This window comes from Cynocephalus volans, chromosome 1 (genome assembly GCF_027409185.1).
Source record: "Cynocephalus volans isolate mCynVol1 chromosome 1, mCynVol1.pri, whole genome shotgun sequence".
In the NCBI taxonomy this organism is placed as follows: domain Eukaryota; kingdom Metazoa; phylum Chordata; class Mammalia; order Dermoptera; family Cynocephalidae; genus Cynocephalus; species Cynocephalus volans.
This window is the reverse complement of record NC_084460.1, coordinates 92,820,138-92,845,126: the sequence shown is the minus strand read 5'-3', so window position 1 is coordinate 92,845,126 and position 24,989 is coordinate 92,820,138. Positions and strand designations below refer to the sequence as shown.

At 35.6% G+C, this 24,989-nt stretch overlaps 1 protein-coding gene across 1 annotated transcript in view; it reads right to left on the bottom strand.

The window, feature by feature from the left end:
- Positions 1-24,989, bottom strand: part of SERPINI1 (serpin family I member 1) — a 63,626-nt gene that overhangs the window by 5,106 nt on the left and 33,531 nt on the right. Inside the window, exons 2-6 of the mRNA XM_063077457.1 lie at positions 16,997-17,264; positions 15,695-15,925; positions 13,791-13,985; positions 12,129-12,333; positions 9,497-9,594 (exon numbers count right to left, since the gene is read on the bottom strand). Coding sequence (XP_062933527.1) covers positions 9,497-9,594; positions 12,129-12,333; positions 13,791-13,985; positions 15,695-15,925; positions 16,997-17,246 — 979 coding nt within the window. The 5' untranslated portion in view covers positions 17,247-17,264. The remainder of the gene's footprint in view (positions 1-9,496; positions 9,595-12,128; positions 12,334-13,790; positions 13,986-15,694; positions 15,926-16,996; positions 17,265-24,989) is intronic.

The following is a 24,989-nucleotide window of genomic DNA, read 5'->3' as shown; positions in this document are numbered from 1 at the left end:
GTATTTTGAGGAGAGTTGTCCTCAATGACACCAAATGAGATGTTAGCCACATCAATCTGCACTTAGGAAAGTGCCTCCATTGCTACTGGGCCTGACCTGCTGGCTGCACTAGGCATCTTGATATAAGAAAATCATCCCTCTATTTCTGGCCTCTGCCCCAAGTGTTGTAACGCTCTCTAGTCACCTATCCTCTCATATCCGTGCATTTACCCACACGAAATAGTGGTGGCAGTGGTGGTGGTGGCAGGGATATTGCAAGGTATTTGTGGCAGAAAGGATTAAGAAAGCAAGAATGTTGAAAGTTCATGTCAGAGAGCTAGTTATTTTTCAAAATAATGAAATGGACAAACCTTGTAATAAGATTCATGAAGAAAAAAGAGAGATTGCCCAAATAAGCAATATAAAGAGGAAAATATATAAAATATCTAAAGATACATAGAGAATTTCTTAAAATTCACAAAAATACTATGTATTTTACAAATAAATGCTAGTCAATTTTATGAGATGTAATTTATTTAATATGAACTCTATCTATTTACAATACACAATTGGATAAGTTTTAATAGATGTGTATGACTGTAAACCCACCTCTACAAATAAGATATAGAATATTCCCTTCTCCTGTAAAAGATTCTTATAGCTTCTTTATGCAGATAATTTTGAAAATGAACATATTTTCCATGAACTGTACTATTTTACAGAAATGTATTAATTATAAAATTGAGTCAATGAAAAAAAATGGAATATCTGAATAATAGAATACCATTAAAGTAATTGAATCAGTAAACAAAACCTTCTTAAAAGGGTGTACATTTTGGTAAGACATCATTAAAGACTCCAAGCCTACATGGTTTTCTAGGTGATTTAAACCAAATCTTTAAGGAATAGATAGTATTATCCCTTATAAAATCATTCTTGATGCTAGAAAGAGAATAAAAGCTGTCTAAATCATCTGTGGGTAGTCTTCATTTGCTATCAAAATTGAAGAAGCACAATATTTAAAAAAATGATGGACCAAACTCACCTATTGACATGGAGACAAAAATTCTTCAAAAATCAGAAAATTAAACCCAGCAACATATACAAATAATTTGCAAAAATGAGTTTCAGTGGATGTCACAGCAGTGGAGAATGCTCTCCTAACCATCTCCAGTTCACATTAAAGATTCCTCCAGGAATGATCGTATCAAAAATCATTTTATGCCACTACCCTGCCTACCCTTTATCCCCTCTCCTGCTTGTCCTGCCTGCCACCTCGCCTTCAGTCTTTTGCATACCTATATTCCTGGCTCAGAATACAATATAAGGACCTCCATGAGGCCAACTCTGCTTCATTCATTCAGCGATCTTCACCCCGTACACTGTGCTATAGATTATTTGAATTGAAATAGCCCAAACATACCATACTTTATCACTTCTGTGTCTCTGTTTCTCCAGAACTTCTCTCAACCCTGGTTGTACAACGAGACACCTAATCTACTTTTAAGGCTTGGCTTCTGGGCCTTAGAAGCTTTTTCTGCTCTCCTCTGATTCCTAAATGACTAAAATAAATCTAACCACTCTTTCCCACTGAATTCAGGAACTATAATCTATTGAAGCCTTTATAATATATCATATTTGCATTGACATCTCTCTGGACTGTCAACTTCCTTAAAGCAAGCATTGTGTCATTCCTCTTAGCTTCCCTGGCTTCTGGCATAGAGTTGGTCCTAAGGAATGAACTAACCTAAGTAGAAGGAGTTTCCTGGTAATAAACAATATTCCAGTATTTAACCCAGTATATCACAATAAACAGGATTTCCATAACTGTTAAATGAAAGGGGTTAGCTATTTCATATTGTGAGACTTTGGGTGTACAAAGTCTTTTTGTGTCACTCTCTGGACACTATGACCACAATTCCATTCACAATTATCTACAAAGTTTATTCTTGTAATAAATAAAACACATAAATCACATAAATCCAAAATTAATGTTCTAAGAAAATTGAGAACAGCAACAGAGAGGGAAAGAGTACAAAAGCCACATACACACTGCAAAGCTTAAAAATCTAATCAAGTAGAAGAGTAAAGGGAATAGGACCTAGCAGACCAGTGTTATTAAATATATTTTGAAGACAGCAAAACAAAGATCAAATCTAATGTTTGATTCCCATAGCATGATAAAGTGTTACACAATGGACAGCAAATATCTGCAGATGTAAATGAGTCCTCAAGACATTTAATGTTCAGAAAAAATACCATCCCTTTAGACATAAGTAAGAGAAAACAGGACAAATAAGAAATCACATCACAGATACTGAGAGAAAAAAAGAAAATGAAGTTTTTCTTCTTCTGGGGCAAACTTCAAACAGTCACATTAAAATAAAATGTAAGCTGAAAGTGCAGCCATCAAACCGTGGAAGTCGATCATGTCATGCAGGGATACAGGCAAGTTAATAGCCCCCCACGCCTCCTCTCCAATATCACTCATCCCATGTAATCACGTGTCACTCAAGGCCATCTTTCCTGCTAGACCATACCCTCCTCGAGGGCCCGTACTCCGCCTGTCCTCTCCATCTCATCCACAACAGGCAGCAGGCACCAGGGATGCACTCAGATATTTGATGAATTAAATCCAAATGCGAGGGATGTTAAGGAGATTTACACTGATGAACTCACCTCATTGGTTAGAGAAAATTAGCTATTCTTTCAATAAATAAATCAGTAATCAGAGGCAAACAGATTAAAAAAAAAAAAACCTACACACTGGCCCTCAGCAGCCTTCTCTGTCTGGCCACAGCAGACATTGCTGCCAAATGACTGGTCCTACTTTCCTCTAGGCAGCACGGAGCCAGGATTTTTACAACGGATAAAATAGGAACAGGGCCAGCCAACCCTAGGTTCCCCAGAGAACAGCTGGGCAATAATTCAAGCTCTTCTGAATAAAGCAGGACAAAGTACTAAAGGCATTCATTCAGTCACTGAGCAAATATTTATCAAGTACCCTGCACATATGAGGTATTGTGCAGGGCACCAAAGTCTCTCTAGGTATCTGAAATTAACATAATGCTGGCAGGATGGCCATCGTGTGAGTGGAGGCCACCACTTCCTTTGTCCATTTTCCTAAACACAGCCAATTTAAACAGATTTCTGCATAACCAGGGGAATGCTTAAAATAACAAAATTAAGGGCCGGCCCCGTGGCACACTCGGGAGAGTGCGGCACTTGGGAGCGCAGCAGCACTCCCACCGTGGGTTCGGATCCTATATAGGGATGGGCGGTGTGCTCACTGGCTGAGCGCAGTGCAGACGACACCAAGCCAAGGGTTGCGATCCCCTTACTGGTCACGAAGAAAAGACAAAAAACAAAACAAAACAAAATAAAAAAAACAAACAAAATTAAGAGATTATCATAACAGAACCCTAGAACACCAAACATGTCTCTGTGCTCTAGTTGCTAAAATAGTTTTACCTTTAGCCCCATGCCTGAAATTTGGAAGTTTCTAGAATTTGAGATCTTTCAAGGTAGAAATAGTGTTTGTTCATTTGCTTTTTTGTACAGATTTTGTTACAGAAACAGCAAGTATTCATTTATTTGTTCAGTCATTCATTCATGTACTAAGCACCTACTATGTGCCAGGCATTGTTGATGCACTGAGTATACTATGGTGAACTGAACAACTCCTTCCAATTAAGGGGGAAAGCAGACATTAAATAATAAGGAAAATAAAAAAGCAAATCAATAAATGACCACAGTTTCTGGGTGTGGTAAGTGTAACTAAGAAAACAAGATTAGGTGATGTGCTGGTGGGTGACTGGAGCAGGGAAGAGGAGTTATTTGACATAGGGTATCAGGAAAGGAGGATGTGAGAAGGTTAATTTGAGCTGAGACCAAAGGAATACAAATGAGACAGCCATGGGGAGACCTGAAGGAGAGTGTTTGGGGGTAGGGAGGAGCTGGTGCAGGGGCAGATACAAGCTGGGCATGTTTAAGGACCCAAAGGCGACCTGTGTGGCTGGAGTGTGGGGAATGAGGAAGTATGAGAGAAGCCTCCGCACTTGCAGCCAGGTGGGGTCCAATGCCATTTGCTCTGGCACTCACCCACTCAGCACCTGTCCTGCCCCACCCACAGCATGCTAGGCTCTGGGAGACAGAAAGATGTCTACGACACAGTTCCTGCTTTTGAATAGCTCTGAGCTCAGAGACAAGTATGTAAACAGTCTATGGAAAAGGTGAGATATGCAACAGCAGAGGTATGTGCAAACTGCTGCAAGGTTCCAGATGAGACAAAGTAAACCATGTAGGAAGGCAGAAGGGTGTCAGGGTAAGCTTCTCAGAGGCAGTGACATTTGGGATGGTTCCTGAACAATAAGTAGAAGAGTGAAAGTCAGAGGAGAAGGTGAGGACATTCCAAGCAGAAGATTATATTTGCAAAGTAAGAGAAACAGCAGGAATGACTTGAAAGTCCATTTGAAGCCTGGGCTCTGAGGAGGTGGGGGAGTGGCAGGGGATGTGCATACTTTTAAGAGCTTTTAATGTGATGCTAGAGAGTCTGGGCTTTGTCCAGAAGGAATGAGACTCGACTGCTTCGGTTTTAGAAGATCCCCATGGCAGCAGCTGTGAAGGGTGAATTGGAAGAGCAAACAGCTAGGGGCAGGGATACCAAGTGTTTGTTGTTGCAATAGTCCAGGCAGGAAAGTAATTGGAGAACTGAGATTTATAGCAACGCAAGAGAAATAGAGCCTCCTGGCATGCAGGTGCAAGGAGAAAGAGAACAAACAGGGCAGGATGTAAGACTCAGGCCAGCATAGATCTACAGCACTTGAGTCTGACTTGAATATGGCTTTTACTGTCTTTTTAACTTATTTTATCGGCTCCTTTATTAAAGCTCGTACTTTATGCTGAAGGATTCAGTACATTCTCTCTCTTTCCCCTTACACCTTCCAAGAGGATTATCCATTAATCCAAATGCTGACAGTCATTCATTTCCATTACAAAAATAGCCCTACTCTATAAGTGAATCTTCACTTCAACTAGAGGAGCATTTTAAATACAGCCTGAGGAGAAAATGATTCCCAGCACTGTCTACATTCCACATTTACTATATGAGTCTTTACTGTGTTTATGTTCATGGAACTTAGTGTCAAAAGCAATGGACATCAAATTGAAATGAAAAATAAATATAATAAATACTGGGCATCTCATCCTGTTCATTTCTTCATTTAGTGAGTGCAAAGCAGAGAGCACAATGCTGGGCATTGTAGGGCACATGCATAAGAATCTACCTTTGGGGTATTTAAACTCCAACTGGGGATATCAGGTGTGTAAATAACAATAATATTAAATAAGATGTGATATGTGCCACAAAGAAAGGCACAAAATATCATGAATTTAAGAAGGAGTGATTATTACTTCTGGTTGGTGTAATGATGATGGCTTGATGAAGTTGGGGATATTTGAGCTGAGGCTCAGTTCAAGAGATTTTTGGGGGTGGGAGAGATTTTGCAAAGATGGGGAGCTGGGGAGATGGGAGGCACAGATCAAGTGCCTGGAGACAAGTTGTGTATAAGAAATGAGCCAGAGTGAAGGCTGGGGGAGCAGAGGTTTCAATGCCCTGCTGAGCACAGGACACAGCAGACCAAAGGCATTCTTTGAACAGCAACTGGAATGATCTGAGAGTGAGTTTTAAGGTGATTAATCTTCATAGTGGTAGATAAGACAGATTAGATTGAAGAAAGATTGGAAACCATTTAGGAGGCTATTGAAATAGCCTAGGGCAGCAGTAATAAGAACCTGAAATAAGAGTGGATGCCATGGAATAGAAAATGAAAGAATGGACTCAAGAGGTCTTAGCAAAGGATCTCAAGTCACTCAGTTTTTCCAGAAGCAAGAAAAAGTGAAACAATTTTTTTTTTCACTGCTAAATCACATTTGCTATTTTTGAAGAAAGATAAATTTTTAATCACATAATTTAAAAATGTAGCAGTGTCACAATAGTACTGAATTGTTCTCTGGGTGCTTTCACATTTATTAATTCATTCTATCATTACCTGTAATGCTATTTTAAAAATGTTTTTCCTAATTTTTAAGTAAAAAAATTAATTGAAAAAGCAATACATATACAAGATAAAATCCCAAACAGTACAGAGTGGTATATGTAATGGCAATTCTTCTCTCATCTAAGAGCCTCTGTCTTGTATTCCAGAGGCATCTGCTGTTATTACTTTATAAGATGTTGCTTAAAAATGTTCTATGCATTTAAAAGCTCATATTCATACATTCTCACCTGTCTTTTGACCCAATATGCTCCCATTCTGCCTTTTGATTCTTTTCTTCTTTTCTACTTTCACAACGCTTTTCTAGTATAGAGCTTCTCAACCTCAACACTATTCACATTTTGGGCTGGATAATTCTTTGTTGTGGGGGAGCTGTCCTGTGCATTGCAGATGTTTAAAAGCTTTCCTGGCCTCTACCCACTAGATGCCAGTACCATTCCCCAACTGTGACAACCAAAAAGATCTCCAGCTATTACCAAATATTTCCTGGGAGGCAAAATTGTCCTCGTTGAGAACCACTGTTCTAATAAAACATTTCTATCAGTCTGCCTTTTATTAAATCCAGCTGTTATGTCTTTCTCCCTACAAGTCTGTATGCTCCTTTAGGTCAAGCATGATATCACAATCATTTCTTTATTTTCATGACATAGTAATTCGCTCACACTTCCTACTTCATGCACAGTTGTTTAATACAAGGAATAGACATGGCATGAAAATAATTAATGTTATATATCCTAAACACCATGAGATCTCATTAAAGTAGAAAGTAATAAACAAATGAATGCAAATAATTTTCCTTGGTAGTTGTGGGGGTTACTAAGAGTTACAGACAGTTTAACCATCTAGGTTTTCATGTTATTTGGAGAGGCAAAACACTAGACATGTGAAAAGGAGACCAACCATGTAAGGCAGAGCATATGGTGCCCAAATAAATGATGCAGAGATAAGTGCTGTAGAGTTTAGAGGAAGCAAAGAGGTGAGTTTTATAGTTATGATAATACCTAGTTTTTGAATGAATGATTCATAAATTAGTGTGTGTGTGTGTGTCTGTGTGTGTTGGAGAGAGAGACAGACAGAGAGAGAGAGAGAGACAGAGAGAGAGAGAGAGAGGTAGAGAAAATGGAAGGATGTATTGGCCTACATGCTTACATTCTGGAGCAACCAAGTCTCTGGCAAAACTAATAATTTAAAAATCAATGAATTCTCACTGAAAGCTTGACAGGTTTGCTTTAGATCTTTCATCAAGTGATCCTGAAAACCTGAATGGGGTGGTGTTTGAGAATAGCAAATCCTGGATGTTTTACTGATGTTTTAAGAAGCTGAATGTTCCAAGAAATATAATGTGTAGGAGGGCCTGAAGAAACCTCTTTTCTTCTTCCTTCCATCCATTTTATCCTTCAGTGAACATATGCTGTTTGCCAACTAAGTGTTAGCTTTGTGCCAGGTACTGGGAACGCACCTGTGAACAATACACTGAGAAGGATTCAAGTCTCATGGTTTGATCAAACAAACAAATACTTTGCATATAGAATGTATAAGTTCCCTGGAAGATCCTAGTATTATTTCAAATCTCCACGCAATCTGCATTTATAACGTGTATTTATGTTATATGTCTATTGTCTCTGTACATAGTAAAGACAATTAAATATTACCTTATAAACCTTCCAAATATGTCAGAAATTATAAGTTACACTGACCACAATAATTGATTTGCCACAGCAGTGCTACTCCCTCAGGACTGAGAGGCAGCAGATATTCTATTTGTGTGAAATAACTGCCTAAATGTTTGGGTGAGACAGTGAGGAACTGCTAATCAAACTGAAAACAGAGCCATGTTAAGAAAGCAGAAAGTAATTATCCAGTTGGAATTTGGCCAGTATGGTAAGACGGATTCTCTCAATTCCTAAGAAAGAGGTCATTACAACTTTAAATCACGCTATGCTTCAGCCATGAATATATTTCTTACTAGGGTACAAAGATACTGTATTACCTTTTGAATCTCCACTAGTTCTTCCTCTTGACAACCCCACTGAATGGTTCAGAGCCCTGGGAGCTTGGATATGAGCCATGAAAACAAAACTCATTTCTCTTGTTTGCACAGGAACATTTATATAGTAGACATTTAGAAAAGCTCTATTAGTGCTTAGGGCTGTAAGCTCTCTGAACGAGAAGTAAGAGTTGTGGTACCAAATACATCAGTATCAACTCATTGCTAGAAGCTGAGTACTGTTTAGAAAACAATCTGCCCAGTTTTAAATCTGGGAGGGCAAGGGCTTTTTTGATCACAGACTCCTTGAGAATTTCTTGAAAGCTACGACCCTCGGTCTTTACCCTGTCTCTGTCTTTCTCTCTGTGTGTGTTTATGCCCATGCAAGTGCCTGTGTGTCCACACGCATGCACATGCACACTTACATGCAATTTCACGGGTGGGGGCATCAACTTCCTGAATTCAATCCATGGGCTCTCACACTCCAGATTTAGAAGCTTAATTTGGTCTGCTTGGTTTTCTATAGGCTGCTGCCACAGGAGAGAAAAACTGAATTCTCTCCTATAACACATGAACTGCTAAGGAATCTTCTGTCACCATTCTGCTCTTTGGTTGGAGAACTGAGTTCAAGAAATTTCATATAAAGAGAGCTTACATATTGAGTTTCTGTCTTTATCTCACCAGAAAACAGGTTCTATTTTGTTTTCTCTCTTCTATAGAAACGAGAGAAACTTATCATTGTATAAGCCTACTTACTAAGCCTTAAGCTCACTGTTGTCTTTTTTCAATCAATTTCTTGGGGTTAGCTACTTAAAAATACTTCCAAAAGTATTTTACATATTCTAAATACTTCAATATTACTAACGTTTTATGATTTTTTTCACTCTGAATAAATTATGGTACCTGAATCAAATAATTTAACTAGATCTTTTTCCTTGGGATATTTAAAATAAATTACTTGGCAGCCCAATGTGCCAAATGTACTTTGAAGCTACTGTTTTTTATTGACGACTTGGAAAAATGATCGCATCATTTCACTGAGTATTCTTATTTTTAAAAAAAGAATCATTGGTCTAGTTCTCACAGCAGGCACTTATTTATCCTTTTTCCCTTCTGTCCTTCCTATATGACTCATTATAACAGGACATATGAGATATTCAATCAACACTTTATTGATTTTCTACTTTACAAGGCGTTGTGTCAGATGGAAAATTCAAAGATGTATAAGACAGGTCTTGTGGAGAATATAATCCACTAACAAAGATAAGACATGGACCAGATAATATATATTTAATGTTATGACTATATTTACAGTTTTTCTTGTAGAAATTAAATATATTTCTTGCTAGATTTATCTGGCAAGTGATACCTATATTTTGTCTCAGAATTCCATAGTAAATAGAGGATTTAACATCATCATTTCAAAAAGCTCGTATAGAATAACATTTTTTTTAAATGGGAGTTTACTTCTTACCAGATAGGGCTGTCAAATTTGCATTTTTGATGAAAATTTCAGTTATTCCAAGAGGCTTCAAAATGTCTTTTAAATCAACTTCCTGTTCCACTGTGAACCTGGAGAACATATAGGGAGAAAAATATTTAGTTATAGCATCCTGTTATCTGGGACAAGAATAAAATGGGAACAGTCAATCTGTTAAAAAGAGAAACCAAATTTATCTTATCTAGCTATTTGCCTTCCTATCTATGCATTAGCCATGCAGAGGGAGAGTTCATAGAACTCCTGGGAAAATGGATACATGGTAATTAACTGTGTCTAGTTTAGCAGCAGGCATTAATATGAGCAAGCGAGCTAAACTATTTGATAACTGAAGAGTATCTCCTAGAAAATGAAAATTTAATTTTTCCTGTTGCCACATTCAATTTCTCAGTGGACAGGACCAGGAGGCCACATTTTCTAGTGAATATGGTTGAATAAGAGTGTATACTTATTGTGCATTCATTTAGAATTCTGTTGAAATACTCCTAAATAACTTTGCATCCTCACAGAATGGAAGCATTTAGAGACACTGCACTTAACACACAGAATTTAATATGGGAAGTATTAACACTGTACTGGATTTCTCACATAATCAAAAGGAATTCCCTATAAAATGCAAGGAAAATATAAAATTAATGTTAAAAAGTCATCATATAGGGGTTAACATGAACTAAATGCTTTACAAGTTTAGACCTGATTTAGATATTAATTTTAATAAAATTATTATTAATGTTCAAAAGTAAATTGTTCTTTGGAGTTAAGATACATTATTCATATATGAGTATTAAGTATGTAAAAGTCAATTAACAGATATTAAAAAAACTTTGTGCTTTATTTTTTAGGTATTCATTGGCTACCTCTTCTTGAGAATAGACTCATAGAGGAATGTTTCTATATAAATGTATTGTCATGAAAGTTATGTATGCTAAATATTTTAGCCAAGAAGGAAAAAAATCAACCATTTGGGTTTTAATTATCTTAATTTTTATATTTAGACTAAGAAAGGTATGGCTATATATTACGTATGGTTATATATTGTGAATATATACCACAACATAATGGTCTATAATGAATATAAAGCATAACATAATTTTCTAGCCAAAATTATCTATAATTCCAAATAGATCTCCCTTATTAACATAAGCAAACTATCAGCTAAGTTTTTGGAAAAATACACATTTACATTTTTTGTAACTTTTAAATGACAATTCCTAAAATTAGAATAAATATGAGTGAGTGAGTTTTTAATAATTCAGCTTTAATACTAGTGTCTAATTTATCAGCTTTTAATGCTCATAGTAATTAATCATTTTAAAAAATTGATCAATTTTCTTTTTAAAAAAATTTATTTTACTTATTTTTATTTTTTTTCTTAGCACTAAACTACCAGGGATTAACAATTTTCTTAATGTGAAATCATGTTAGAGCTGTACTTCCACGTATATAAACACGCATACATATTTATCATATATATATTTGTTTATTGATGTGTCTTGTTTTCTAGCCTAAAATTTACACATTATGTTTATAAACATGTATGTGTTTGCTGGTCTACCTTCCCCACTAGGTTTTAAGGTATTCAAGAACAGAATAAATATTTTCAGTTGGGTTTTTTTGATAAACACTTAGTGTCCCTATTATGGGGGGCAGATCTGGCTCTACCCTAGGAGAACTTACAGATGAAAAGCGAGACCCACAAAAAGTTAATGACATTGTGATGTGGTGATGGGTAATAACAGGGAGGTGCATAAGTGAGGCTAAGGTGAAGGTCACCTGTTCCATCAAGGCTGCTGATTTACAGAAGGTTTTATAGAAGAAATGGTGCCAAAGCTAAACCCTAAACAGCTAAGTAAACAATGTCTGGCAAAGAAATGGAAGGAGGGCATTTTAGGCCAATGCAAAAACATAAATGGAGACTCAGAGGCATGAAAAGAGTGCAATGTACGTGGCATAACTACAAGCACATGGACAGAACCTGCTGCAAAATGTCTGATGTGGTGAGTAGTCAGAAGTGGGGTTGAGGAAGTAGATGGGAGTCAGGACATTAAAAGCCTTGCATGGATTTTATTCTTTCAGCCACAGGGAGGATTTTGAGCAGAACTCTTCATCCTGTTTATCTGTGGTTGCACCGGAACACCTAACACAGTGACTTGCTTGTGGTTCTTCCAACAATGTCAACGATTGTTTTTTCCCCAGCTATAATCAACTTTAAATATTAACAAAATACAGAAGACTATCAGTGCAGATTATACTCAGAGACAATCGAATGAAAAGTCTTCTAAAACGAAACTAAGAATATTGAATCATATCTGAAACTAGGTAATAGTGTTGAATAGTACTGAATGAATCAATAAATGAATGTGTATCTCTGGGCAGGACCGTGAGAGCCTGAAAAAATACTAAAAGAAAGATAAGGCAAAGGAGGAGAAGGAAAGGAAGGAAAAGAAGGAGGAGAAAGAGGAGGAAGAGGTTACTAGGGGAAGAGGAGGAAAAGAAGAGTAGCACAAGATTTAAAATTCAAAAGCAGCAGCAAGAATTTTTCTGGGCCAGACCTTCATCGATGGCCCTCTCTCCATGCTGTGGGAGGGGCCACACAGGAGCCTCTCACCTGGGCAGGTATACTTCTACTTTCTGCTTCTTCACAGAGTTTGCCCATTCTTCAATCAGCTGCGCTTTGACCAGTGGCTCCAGAGTGGCCAGTGGCACTTCCTGTCTGGACAGCACCAGCATCATGCTTATCTCATCTCCTTCATATGGTATTTCTAGGACCTGGTAGACACCACCTGCTTCGTTGGAGCCATCACTAAATTCCCCTAAAAAGAAAAGAAAGGTCATAAGAGGTCCATATCAAAGCTTAAAAAAAGTTTGAAACTTGTTATAACTTTATTCCAAAATAGTATGTAAAATATGAGAAATTATAGCATCTGAGAAAAAGTGGTTTCATTTGAAAACAAGCCCTGAAATTCAAATGAATCCTGAGCCCTGAAGGATTTATATAATTTCCACAATCATTTCACATTTGTTGTAAGTGTTCTCTAGGCTTACTTTTTATTTTTAAATAAAATAATTCAATACATTTAAAGGATATTATTAGAAACAATGAAAAACCTGGTTAGAAAAATAAAGCCCTGCCTCCAAGTTGGAAGTAAATCACATTTACCAATATCCACCTGATTTCTAAGATGGAAAAATTTGACCACTCTATTAACACCACAACTATAAGTTTTGAGGCCAAGATTGCCCAGGCAAAATGAAATCTAAGCATTCTACAGTAGTTATCTAGTGTATTTGTGATCATTAAGATTTCCAAATTAGGTAATTAGGTAAATGAGTTAATTAGTTTTGTGCTCTATGAACTTAGCCAAATTAACTAGGCTTGTATAAAAAAAAAAAAGTCTTTAAAACAAATTGTTCTGTTGCAACCCTAAAACTTCCCCTTTTCTTAAAAATAAGTTTAATGTTTTTGTTATGAATATTTTTCTATAACTAATCTAGGTCCTTTAGACATCACACTAAACATTTTGGTTTTTATATGCATGAGTATTTTCTTTTTTTATTTTTGACTGTTAACCTCGTTAGCTGTGATTATAGCCTTTTACTACAACATACTTTTAAGTATAATAAACTATTAGTTCTAAAATACACTTGTCTTAAAATTACATTGCTGCTTACAATTTAACAAATTATTACAATACAATATAGTGCATAGGAAGGAATAATACCCTAAACTTCTGAAGAGACCAATGAAACATCTTTGAAAATAATGCCAAGGAGTTGTATTACAAATTACAGGCTCTCAATGAATGAACTATGAATGAACCATTATATTTGGCCATACATACGTAAGTCTGAAATCAAAATTTTAAAGTAAGGTGAAAAAAAAGTATTTGCATGAGAAGAAGTCTTGTAATTCAAAAAGTGGTGAGGAGCCCAAATCCAGTGGTTGGTGGAACATATGGTTCACTGAAAACCATCCCAAAGCCAGTGACTTTGGGGGGTAAACCAGAATGTTCTTGCACAATGCCAGGTATTTTCAGATGAATAAAAACATTCTTTAGGTGTGATCAGTTTTATAAATTAAAGAAACATGTTGGAAAACTATCAATGTACATAATATTCACTTGGTATCTTAATAGAGGCCATTGAAAACAAAAATTTAGGAAATTTAATTAGATTGACAAAGCATTTGAGTAACGAATATTTTTTGTTCTTTCTTAGCAGTTTGTTGATATATTACAAGAAGAGAGAAATAAAAGCCAAACTGTCTTACCATAATAAAATTCTCCTTGTTGATACATCATTGGAATTTGGACTTCACTTTCATCATCTTTAGTAAAAGAAAAGGTTCTAGTATTTTCAGGTCTAAACTGTGACTTCCAGTTCCCCTTGAAATAGACAGCATTGATGAGGGCCAGATGAGTGACAGTGTCAAAGTCCCTTGGGGATACCAAATCTTTCAACAGATCTATTTAGGAAAAAATGAACAGATGAAAATTCATATTAAATTGGAAGGTGAAGGGGGACCAAAAGATTATCAAACCACCTTCTGATAGAGTGATCCAAAAGAACTGTATACCAAATTTATAATAAAAATAAAAGAATCTTATTTTCAAAGAAAAAACACTACACACACACACGCCACATTTACATAATTAGCAACTAAGGGCATCTAAAACACCTACACTATTTAAAATAATCCTGGTAACATCTTGACACAAATTAGGGACCCACACACAATGGAATCTCAAACTTCACCACTTTCTAGTTGCAATGATGCACATAAAACTCAGCGCTGAGTAAGCACTCAATAAACGTTTCAAAGTCTATTCTTGAATAATGTACATGATTAAGTATCATCTAATTCAAATTTTCCCCCATGTGTATTGGACATATTTCTACTAATATAAGTGCTTTTGAGTAGTAGGTGGAAACAAATGAGTCAAAGCCAATTTAACTTATGATGGATTATTTTCTATCATTTGAAATGCTCCTTTTCAAATCTATTTTGACAGATATCAAGTCTTTGCTGTTTGTTAAAAGTGTCTAAATGAGTTTGAAAACAGATTTTAACAATTCAATCTATTTCAGGTGTATTATTATTCTTGATTTATTCTTTGAATGTTAAAAAACTAAATAGAAGTATCTTTTATCCTACATTTTAATTCCATAGTTGAAAAAACATAGGACCAAAATTTGCTCTGTAGTCTCTCATTTTATTAATCATAGCACTTCTTAAGGTAGAAGGTGCCTCAGCATTTGGGGAATTATTGGATATAGGGTGTCTGATCAGGTTTTTTGTTCCAACATAAAATTTTAGATTAACATTATTTTGGGAGTTTTGACAAAATGACTTTATTTAATGAACAGCTATAGGAATCTTCTTTGACTATGTTCTCATTTTTTAGAATCTAACATCAATTATTTTGCTGGCAGAATTGGAAAATAAAATGGTAAAATACGAAACACTTGGAAAACTGAAATACATTTAAAAATATGAATTAGAAATAAAATTTAAAATAAATGCATCTTGTTCTAATTCCTTCCCATTTATTTTGGGCTTAAATGGGATGGTCTTTTTAAATGAATCTCATACAAATTTTTTGATTACCAATTAAGTTTTGTGATTCAAAAGCTAACAAAGACACTAATTTTTAACTCTCTCATTCTATTTTAATTATACTGTTAAGAGAGCTACCAACTACCATTCTATCCAAAAACTAATTTATTAAATAGTTGCCTCAAGAGAAATTCCACTCAGTAGTTAAGATTACTATACAGAGGAAACCCATCAATCAGAGAGCACAGATTTCAGATTATCAGTGCTGAAATTCTATACATCCCCTAAATTTCACTTCTTTCTCAAATGTGCATTCATATGTCTTTTTCGTGACTGGCACTCAGCCAGTGAGTGCACCGGCCATTCCTATATAGGATCCAAACCCGCGGCGGTAGCGTTGCTGTGCTCCCAGCGCCGCACTCTCCCGAGTGCGCCACGGGCCGGCCCCATAAACAATTTTTTAATATAGACCATTATCTATACAAAATAATTATTAAATACCCAACTAAATGTTACCTAACATTCAAAATGGAAAAGGAGTAAAGGAACAAATATTTTCAGAAATAAAGATAGTTAAAACTAAGCTAGTAGAAAAAGAGAGGAACCAAATGACATACTATTTGTGTTATTCTCCACCCACTTATTGATGTGGTTGGCCACAGCTATATTTTGGCTGAAGTCCACATAATTTACTTCTGCATTAAAGTATTTTTTCATCATTTGCAAAAACTCATCATTGATATGAAATCCATTTTGCACAAAAAGGGAATTAGCAATTTTCATTACATATTGGCTCTCTTCAGCAGTTACCATGTTAGAAAAATCCTTCAAGAAAGAAAATTCTTCACCTGCAAGATAAAAATGGACAAGTTTATTAGTGGAACAGACATGGTAAAAGATTAAGAAGAGTGGAAAAACATTAAAACACAGCAAGGGAAATTAACAGAACAGGGGCCGAACAGAAAAACACCAGCCTTAATCCCACACTGACATGGTAAGGAGGCTCCAATACTCATGCTATCTCTAGATGTTCGAATTAACTTTTGCAGCTGAATATTATCAACTGATATTATTTTTCATTTCATTATTATCTTGCTGGAATCTACAAAGCAGAGATTTTTTTTTTAGTTGTGTTCTTTCAAAGTACTCAGATTATTTTCATTAAATTAGTCTTATATTTTATAATTATCAGGAAGAATTAAGTTTAATTATCTGAAATTCAAGGTATTTCTTTAAGTTCCACTCTTATTAGACTTTCAAAAGTCTTATAACTGGAAAATCCACTGGAAACTGTTTTAGTTGTTAGCTTTTTAATGAATTAATTCTCATGTACATTAGAAGCACTAAAATAGAAATAATACATCATGTCAAAGGGATTACAAAGTACCTCTTGGCTAAAACTTTCCCCCAATACATCTAATTTTTATGATAACAGAACATTTAATATAATAATAATATTTATTAATATAACATTTAACATTTCTAACAAATTCGTGGATACTATTTAAACAATGAGGATAAAGTTTATTTCAAGCAAAAATTTCTGATATTCTTAGAGAACCATGTTGCTTTTTTTATAGCACTCATCACAGTTGTAATTTTTCATTTATTTGTTTGATAATTGATAAATATATGCTTCTCCCTCTTCTGTTTATCATAATGGATAAACAAAAAATGGAGTTTATTTAAACAATAATAATTTTTTTTAAAAGATGTAATTTCCTTAGATTCACTTAGCCAGGGATGGTGGCAGAAATTAACACCTTTCTCAGGTTTCCTAATCATTGTCCTTGTCATCTCATCTTGATGAACTCGTTTCTTACTCTGTGTAAGTATTGCTGCCTCTAGCATAAGACAACATGACTGAGTTCAAAGTTATGGTTAAAGAGTCTTGAGAAATCAACCTTAAGCACACTTACCATTTTTCAGGCTGTCATATCCCATTGAATGGCGGATTTCTTTCAGGGTAGACCCTTGGGCCCCAAGTTCCATCATTCCCACTGCAAGGGCAATGCTCAATGGAGAAAAGAGAATATTTTCATCTTCCCCAGTGGCTCGAAGATGATTATACATATTCACTGACAACTTAGCAATGGCTTCATCAGGGAAAGAGGCCCCTAAAGCCATACTTTGCAGAACTAGCAAAGAGAAGAGTCCAATGAAAGCCATATTGGGATAGTTTCAAGCCTAGAAAACAATAATTTACATATTAATTATTAATTATCTCAGAGAAATAAAGTTAAACTTAAAAATAATTATTTCTTGGCAAAAGTTGTAAAGCAAATGAAAGGTTTTTAAACACATAGTCAATATGTGTTTAATATCTCTAGAACAAAAGCCCCATTAAAAATATGTTGGAAGGTACTACTTTTAAAAAATCAATTAACAGTCAAAATAACACTGATAAGTTGTGAAGATTCTCTCAGGAACAAGGTAAGAGATGGTCCTCACCTTCATGGGGTTAAGAATATGTATAGTTACATATATAACAAATAATTATGGTGGTTTGGTAAAGATAATTTATCAACTTTTCATAGCCTTGACACATACATTTTGTTCATAATTTTGAACCAACTTACTCTAGCTTCCACTAAACCACATAGGTCCAGGACAACTATAATGAAAACCGGAAGATATTTACAGGGCTTAGGAAGAACTAATAAAGTTAGGCTTTTGAAAACGCTGCTTTATCCATGGCTAAGGGTTAAATGTTTCCCCCCATTGTAACAGTGTTAAGAGGGTGGGAAATCCAATTATGGAATTTGAAAGGTGGGGCCTTTAAGAGGTGACTAGATTGTGAGGACTGTGCCCTTGTGAATGGACTGATCCATTCATGGAATAATGGTCATAGCTCTGATGGCTTTAAAAGGAGAGCAAGTGAGGAGGTTAGTTCTATCTTGCTCAGCCCATTCTTGCCATGTGATACCCTGAGTTGCTGTAAAAGAAGGCCCTTAACAGATGTGTTCCCTGGACCTTGAACTTCTTGGCCTCCAAACTGTAAGAAATAAGTTTCATTTCTTTATAAATTACCCAGTTTCAGGTATTCTGTTATAAGCAACAGTAACAGACTAATACATCCATTTCATACAATTTATAAAATTAATGCACCTTGCAGCTGGGTTACCAACTGGTGGGAAGAGATCTGACACACACCTGCTACAAGTCCCAGTTAATTCAGCCCGGGCAACAGAGCCCACAGGAAGTGGAAACCCAAAGAAGGAGCAGACGGAGAACCTTCTTGTGTGGTTGTTCCTTACACATTGGTTCCCTGTGTGACTGCTGCTCCCAGTGATAATCTCTGGGCAGGGAGGGGACCCCTTCCAAGGTTGAGAATGAAGCTGAATTCTTGCCACCACATTATCATTTCATACTCAGGTTTATGTTACCATCTCAGCTTATACCAATGAAGTGGTGATTCTATTTAAATGAATATTTCTAAATTTCAGGCTTACCTGGTTCTGAAACTAAATCGAAGGGCACCGAGGCTACATTTTCTCTTAGGAGGAGAAAGCAACATCAGTGATGGGATATTTGTGAATAATATTTCTGCCTCTCAGCATGGGAGTATTCCAGAAGCCATATCTCTCCACAAAGAACCTGACTTGAACACACTGGGGACAGGAGTCTCTCTTTTCTTTGTATTCTCCCACTTTGTTATTGTAAGCACTGCATGTTTATTCAAACAATTAAGTAATTTACTTGTTCTTGATTTTTTTTTAATACATCATTAAAAAAAACATGTAACGTGATATTGAGCTAATATATTTGGAAAATTGTATTTTAATTAGGGTCCAGCATTAATAGTCTTCATTACTCAATGAACAGAGTGCAGATACATAACTGAAGAGCAGTGTGTTTCCAACAGACTTTTGAGTCAGAAGATCCTGATCAGTCCTGTAATATTTGTCATTCCAGTTTCAGAGAACTGCCTGGTCACTTTGTAAGTCCTTCACATTTTAGGGTTAGAAATATCTTTTTTTGTGGGGGTGGGCAAAAAATTCCAATGTCCTCTCCCAGTCTCTCCCAAGCCTCTGCTTTTGTGTTAAGGTTCAAATAATTCTCCCCTGTTAAGGAAGGTATGACTCAGTCTGTATGTAAATGTGAACTCTCACAACCTGCTAATGGGAAATGAAGTACACTGGTGCAAGGAAGTCTCTGTTGCTCAGGCCACTTTGGGACAGAAACCAGGTGCCAAGAGCACAGCTGCTCTGCCAGTCTGCAACACATACCCCAGGACTTCCCTCTCCTGCTGTTGGCTTGTGTAGTTCCCTTCTGGGAACTACCCGCTACCAGTTCCATATGTTCAAATCCTAACCACTCCTCAAGGTTCTGTTCCTCTTTCATCTCCTTCATGAATACCCTCCTGGTTCTTCAGTTAAAACAGCAACCTCCCCCTCCTCTGAAATATTGGTGCATTTTTGTCTCTCCCTCTCCAGTAGTATATGCCACTGCTTTCTTCTATTACAGATAATTTCATACATGTATCATCTCCTTTCCTAGGCTTTATGAAGGCACAAATGAAGGGTATTCATCTTTGTATATCTTACGATATACTTAATGAGTACCTAATGTATACACATGGTAGGTGTCAAGTAAATATGTGCTGATTAATACAGCATTAGATGTAAAGTTCCACGATGCTGCATCAAAGAAACAGGAAGAGTAGCCGCCACTTCTAAGTTCTTGAGACTAATTTAATCTGAGCCCAGAGGTAGTAGATCATTTCTATTTTTTGTTCCCTTTGATAAAGTATTTCTTCATTGAGTCTGAGACCATCTTTTCAGCTAAACAAAGTGGCAGTGTCACCAATGCTGGCACAATGCAATGGCTGGACATGTGATGCATTAACAACAACTACATCACCTTGAACAATCACAAAAGGCGGTACCCAAATGTTACTGTATTAACATTAGTCTACAAAATGCCAGGACCCCACTATTAATCATAATAATCAACACATTCTCAACTGAGTTACTCTCGCATGGAGCATTACTTTGGAGATTTATTATTTTCAAGCTACTGAATAAAATGCCTTTAGATAAAAACAAGGGCTTGCAGTACCAGATAGTGCTGTGCTGGTAAAAAAATTACAAATAGTTGAGCAATAATTAAACTACCATTAATTCTTGCATCGCTCTTCCTTGTTGCCAGTGATATGGTAGTTTGTGTGCATATATTTATGTATATACTACTTTAGACAACACCTCGTTAAAACAGGTCAGGAAACCAAATCTTCTTGTGATCGAGGTATGAGAAATCACAAAACTAAAAGCCAGGTGTTATAAAAAAAAGATGCATTTTTATTTTTAACTTCTCTGGTAGTTAATTTTATTTATAAGTAAATTGATTATTCATAAATGCATCTTGTCACTTTTTGATAACTCAATTATATGAAATTTTAAAAACTGGTTTCATAACTGTAAGTTAAGAAAAAAAGGGAGGTGCTCTTTAGTAGCTGAGAAAAATGGCTGAAGGAGGTCCTTTCTTCCAGCAAAAAAAAAAAAAAAAAAAAAAAAAGCCATAGGAAATAACTGAGGAGAAATGCCTAATGCAAAGAACAATGTTTAGAAATCCTGTAGCCAGTTAATTCTCAGACTTTTGGATATAAAGGACTAGCAATTCTTTTAACTGAGGAAACAAACAGGTTGCTAAATTTTTATTTTACCAAGTAAATACATCAGGGTAGGGGCAAAACAATGAAGACAATGCCTCTTAAAACTGAAAAAAAGAATGAACACATCAATCACATAAAAGAATGGACACTTCAACATGAAAATACGACTGTCCTTTCAAGTGGATATATTTAAACTTATAAAATTTCATTACTTTTTTCCATTTGCTATAGATTGGTGAAAACTTTATCATGGGTGTTTGGAAACCACTGCTAACTTTGATTAGTACTAGTTTACTTGGTGAAATTTGGAACAAGTGAAAATCTCTAGGCCTTAGTTTTCTGATTTACTAACAGAAAGGCTTAAGTTAGATCAGCAACAATGATGCTGGAAAATCTGTCAATTTTGTCCAAAAAAAAAAAAAAAAAAAGTCACTACCTTGTGAAACAATTAATATTTTAACAATCTGTAATTTAGCAAATTTCCTCAATTGTAACATGCATGGTCTTTGTCTCCCCCAATTTTAACTTTTCTGAAATTTAAATAAGTCTTATAATCAATGTCCAAAGAAAGGGACTAGTCCTCAGGCAGAGAGGCAAGTTACGACATTGTCATCATTTCCTGTGTAAGTGTCATAGCCTGGGCAAGTGTGAACTTTATTCCATTTGTTGATCCTTGTTCCCTTACGTGACTATTTCTATTGGTGCTGCCTCTCTCAGTTGAGTTTCTCCTTCATCTTGGATCAAAAGAACAGATACTATGTATGCAGAAAAGAAGAGAAAGGGTCCCGAACAATGTAAATTTACTGTAAATAATGCAGGTATTCATCACTTGAGAAATGAGCCAATTGATTTTCTTGTCAAACAACAATCAAATGTTTTACAAAGCACCCAAGAATAGAAGATACATGCAAGTAGATAAATGTGTGCAAACAGAAAATTTTTGTCTTTGGGATATATGAAAAAATAAAAATAAAAATAAAAATAAACAAAATCCCTGTCTGTTGGATGTGTAAGCAGCACACGTAAAGGCAGAATTTGCCAAATCCCAGAATAAATCAGTGTTTTCAAAGCTAGGAAATGTGAATGACCCATATACAGGTATGCTATGCTAAGGACTATTGCTCAGGTGCTAAGCTTTCAAAAGCTTCCTGATAACTTTTAAAATTAGCTGTATAACCTCAGGTATGTAATTAAATTGGAGAGTGTGTGGAGGGTAGAGGTGTGGGGGTGAACTACTCAAATTATCAAATGGAAATGTAGATAATATCCCAGTGTTCTGTGAAATGCCTTAAGATTACACTTGCAATCACAAAGGCACTTGGAAGATTTCAGTCAGAAAATGCACTATGAAAGCATCTTGTCATACATATGATAAATGATGGCCAAAAGCAACTCAAAAGAATCTTAATGCTTAGATTTACACTTTTGCTTACTGAAAGGATAATATGCCATGATATGAATAAATATACGCATTGTTTTGTTTTTAAAAAGTGTATATTTTTTTCCTTTTTAAATTTTCTTTCAAAAAAGCTGTTATTAAAATTGAGTTGTCTCTTAAAACCAATGGAGTCAGAACCCAGGAAATACCAGATTACAAAGAAGTTTAATTCTGTAATCGCAACATCAATGACATTATGATATAAATGATGCAATCCTTCTTTTTCTCTTTCTTTTGCTTCTCCCTCCAGCTACCAGCCCACTGTGACCCTTTCCATACACTCACAACTTGCAGCTTTCCACAGGATATATATATGTATATATATATATATATATATACACACACACACATATATATATATATATATATATACACACACATATATATATATGTATGTATATTTATTCATATGTTCATTTTTCTGTGCTACTGAATCAAGCAAAAAGGAAAGTTCCTCAGGTACCTCTTATGGTGAACTTGAGGAAATGGTCAAGTAAAGCAAAAGGGCAGAACCATGGAGAAAGTAACCTATGAAGATTTAATTTATTAGAAAAAATTAGGAAAGACTTGGAAATGGGCCAAGATGATTACTGGGTGTCTTCAATGGAAAAGTATGCATTATCCAAAACACATACTTCTAGGTTAAGACTCTATGAGTTTGGGGCTTTTCTTTGAACAATTTTACAACTCTGTAAGTTGTAGAAAACTGATAGTGATGCACATGGTTCTTGTTCATAAAAAGGCACAGCACACATGTATAGTGGAATGACACTGATTATTGCCCTGTGGATACTGACCAGTTTTACATCTATTAAGCCCATCTATTTCAGCATTTCTGATAGGCTAATATATTTGTCTGCTTTTGGATTCTCTTTTGAATTGGCTGTAACATTTACTGATTCTCTCATTGATTAATGAGCTAAACAAAACTTTCAAATGTGTTCATTTTATATTTATGACAGTCATGATTATAACCTTTTTAAAAACAACTGTTCTTTAATGAATTTTTTAAATCTTAAAGACTTTTATTTAAAATAAAAAGCTAAAAAGCTAGAAATTTAAAAATTTCTTAAAGCTAGAATTTTTTCTTTCAAAAAATATTTGTTTTCATGGGATAATCCAATGATCAGAGTAGGGAGAAACTAGAATATTGGCCTTTTTAAAATCATTGAATATTAATTATTGGTTGAATTAATACTGTAGCAGTGATATTCCAAAAAGACTTTGTAGAATTCTGTAGCTTGAAAATACTGATCACATAGCAACTAACACTGACCTGCCTGTGCTACAGGTCTAAAGTTTTTGTGTATTTCGCATGCATCTGAGGAGAGTTGGGCCCAGTGGCCTGCTCATTTAGGAACTAATAAGTCCTGTTCTGCAAATGTTGGGAAACAACCAAGGGGATGTGAAACTCCCAAGAATCTCTAAAGTTCTCTGGTATATGTTCAATAGATTAAGTCTGATTAATATATTAATATGTTATATTTCTTAGCATCAAGGAATTAACTAGTATACTATTAATTAATATGAGGGTACTTCAAAAAGTCTTTGAAAAATTGAATTAAAAGATAAAACAAATCTTCCCATACACTTTTGAAGTACAGTCATTCTTCAGCATCAAGAGAAGGCTAATTTGAATGAAGATGTACTGTGACTTAGAAGATGCTTTCTCTGGCAGTCCCTGAGGCTTCCAAGAAGCTTTAGAGTTTTCCCACGAGCCTTCCTGGTTACAGCATCACCTGTCTAGAGGGAGACAGGAGCTCTAAATGTCCAAGAAAGAAGATTTCACAACTACAATAACCTCTTGGGAAATTGTTTTGACTCAATAAATAGATTTTGAAAAAATTAATCTCTGGTCAATTCTCTCCCCAATTTAGGTCATAAGAAATTTATAAAATTAAAAGCTAAAATACTTGATTATTTTAAATCCTTTAAATAGTTAGAATAATGCTGTTACAGAAAAAATTATTCATGACACTTGTTAAAGATGGTAAGGAATACTTTATTCTAGAGGGACTAATGCAATGGGGGTTTTGCAGTAGTGGAAAGAAATCAGGCATCACCTCCAGTACAGGGAAAAGTGGGGATTCATAGACAAGGAGCTGGGTAGGGTTAAGCAGATGGCCAAGTGCTAAGAAGAAACATCAGGAGTAGGGAGTTACTGCTGAACTGATTGGACAGGCTTCTTGGTGAAGGCAGGCCAGGTTGATACGATGCTCAAAGATGGATGAGGAATTTGATCAAATATCAAAGGTGGGGGATTCTTGCTAAACTAATGACAGAGGCCAAGGTCAGGGCCTACCTGAGATGAGGCTGAGAGGAGCCTGATTTACGTTTGGTCAAGTAGAGGGTCTTTGTCAATGCTGTCCAATAGAACTTTCTGCAATGATAGAAATATTACATAGTGTGCTTGTCCAACGAAGTGCCATTAGTCACTTGTGGCTATTGGTTACTCGCCATGTGGCTAGTGCAACTGAGAAACTGAATCATTTATTTTATTGAATTTTAATAATTTAAATAGCCACATGTGGCTAATGGCAACTGCATTAGACAGTGCAGAGCTAGAAGTAGGCTAAACAGATAAGCTTTTCATAACATTGGTTTTTGACCAGTAGCCTGTAATACAAGTGTTTAAAACAAAAGCAGAGAAAAATTAGTAGCATGAACCCCACAAAACATGTTTCCTTACCTAAGATGTTTTTATGTAAAAAACAAACTCCCATTCTTCAAGAGATCTCAAATAATAAAGAGGCTCCATTTGGAATTCCAAAGGTGTTTAGTTAAAGCAGATGATTACCGGGGAAAATAAAATCAATGCCAATAAAACCCAGTGAACTGGCAGGTCCCCAGCTATCCTAGA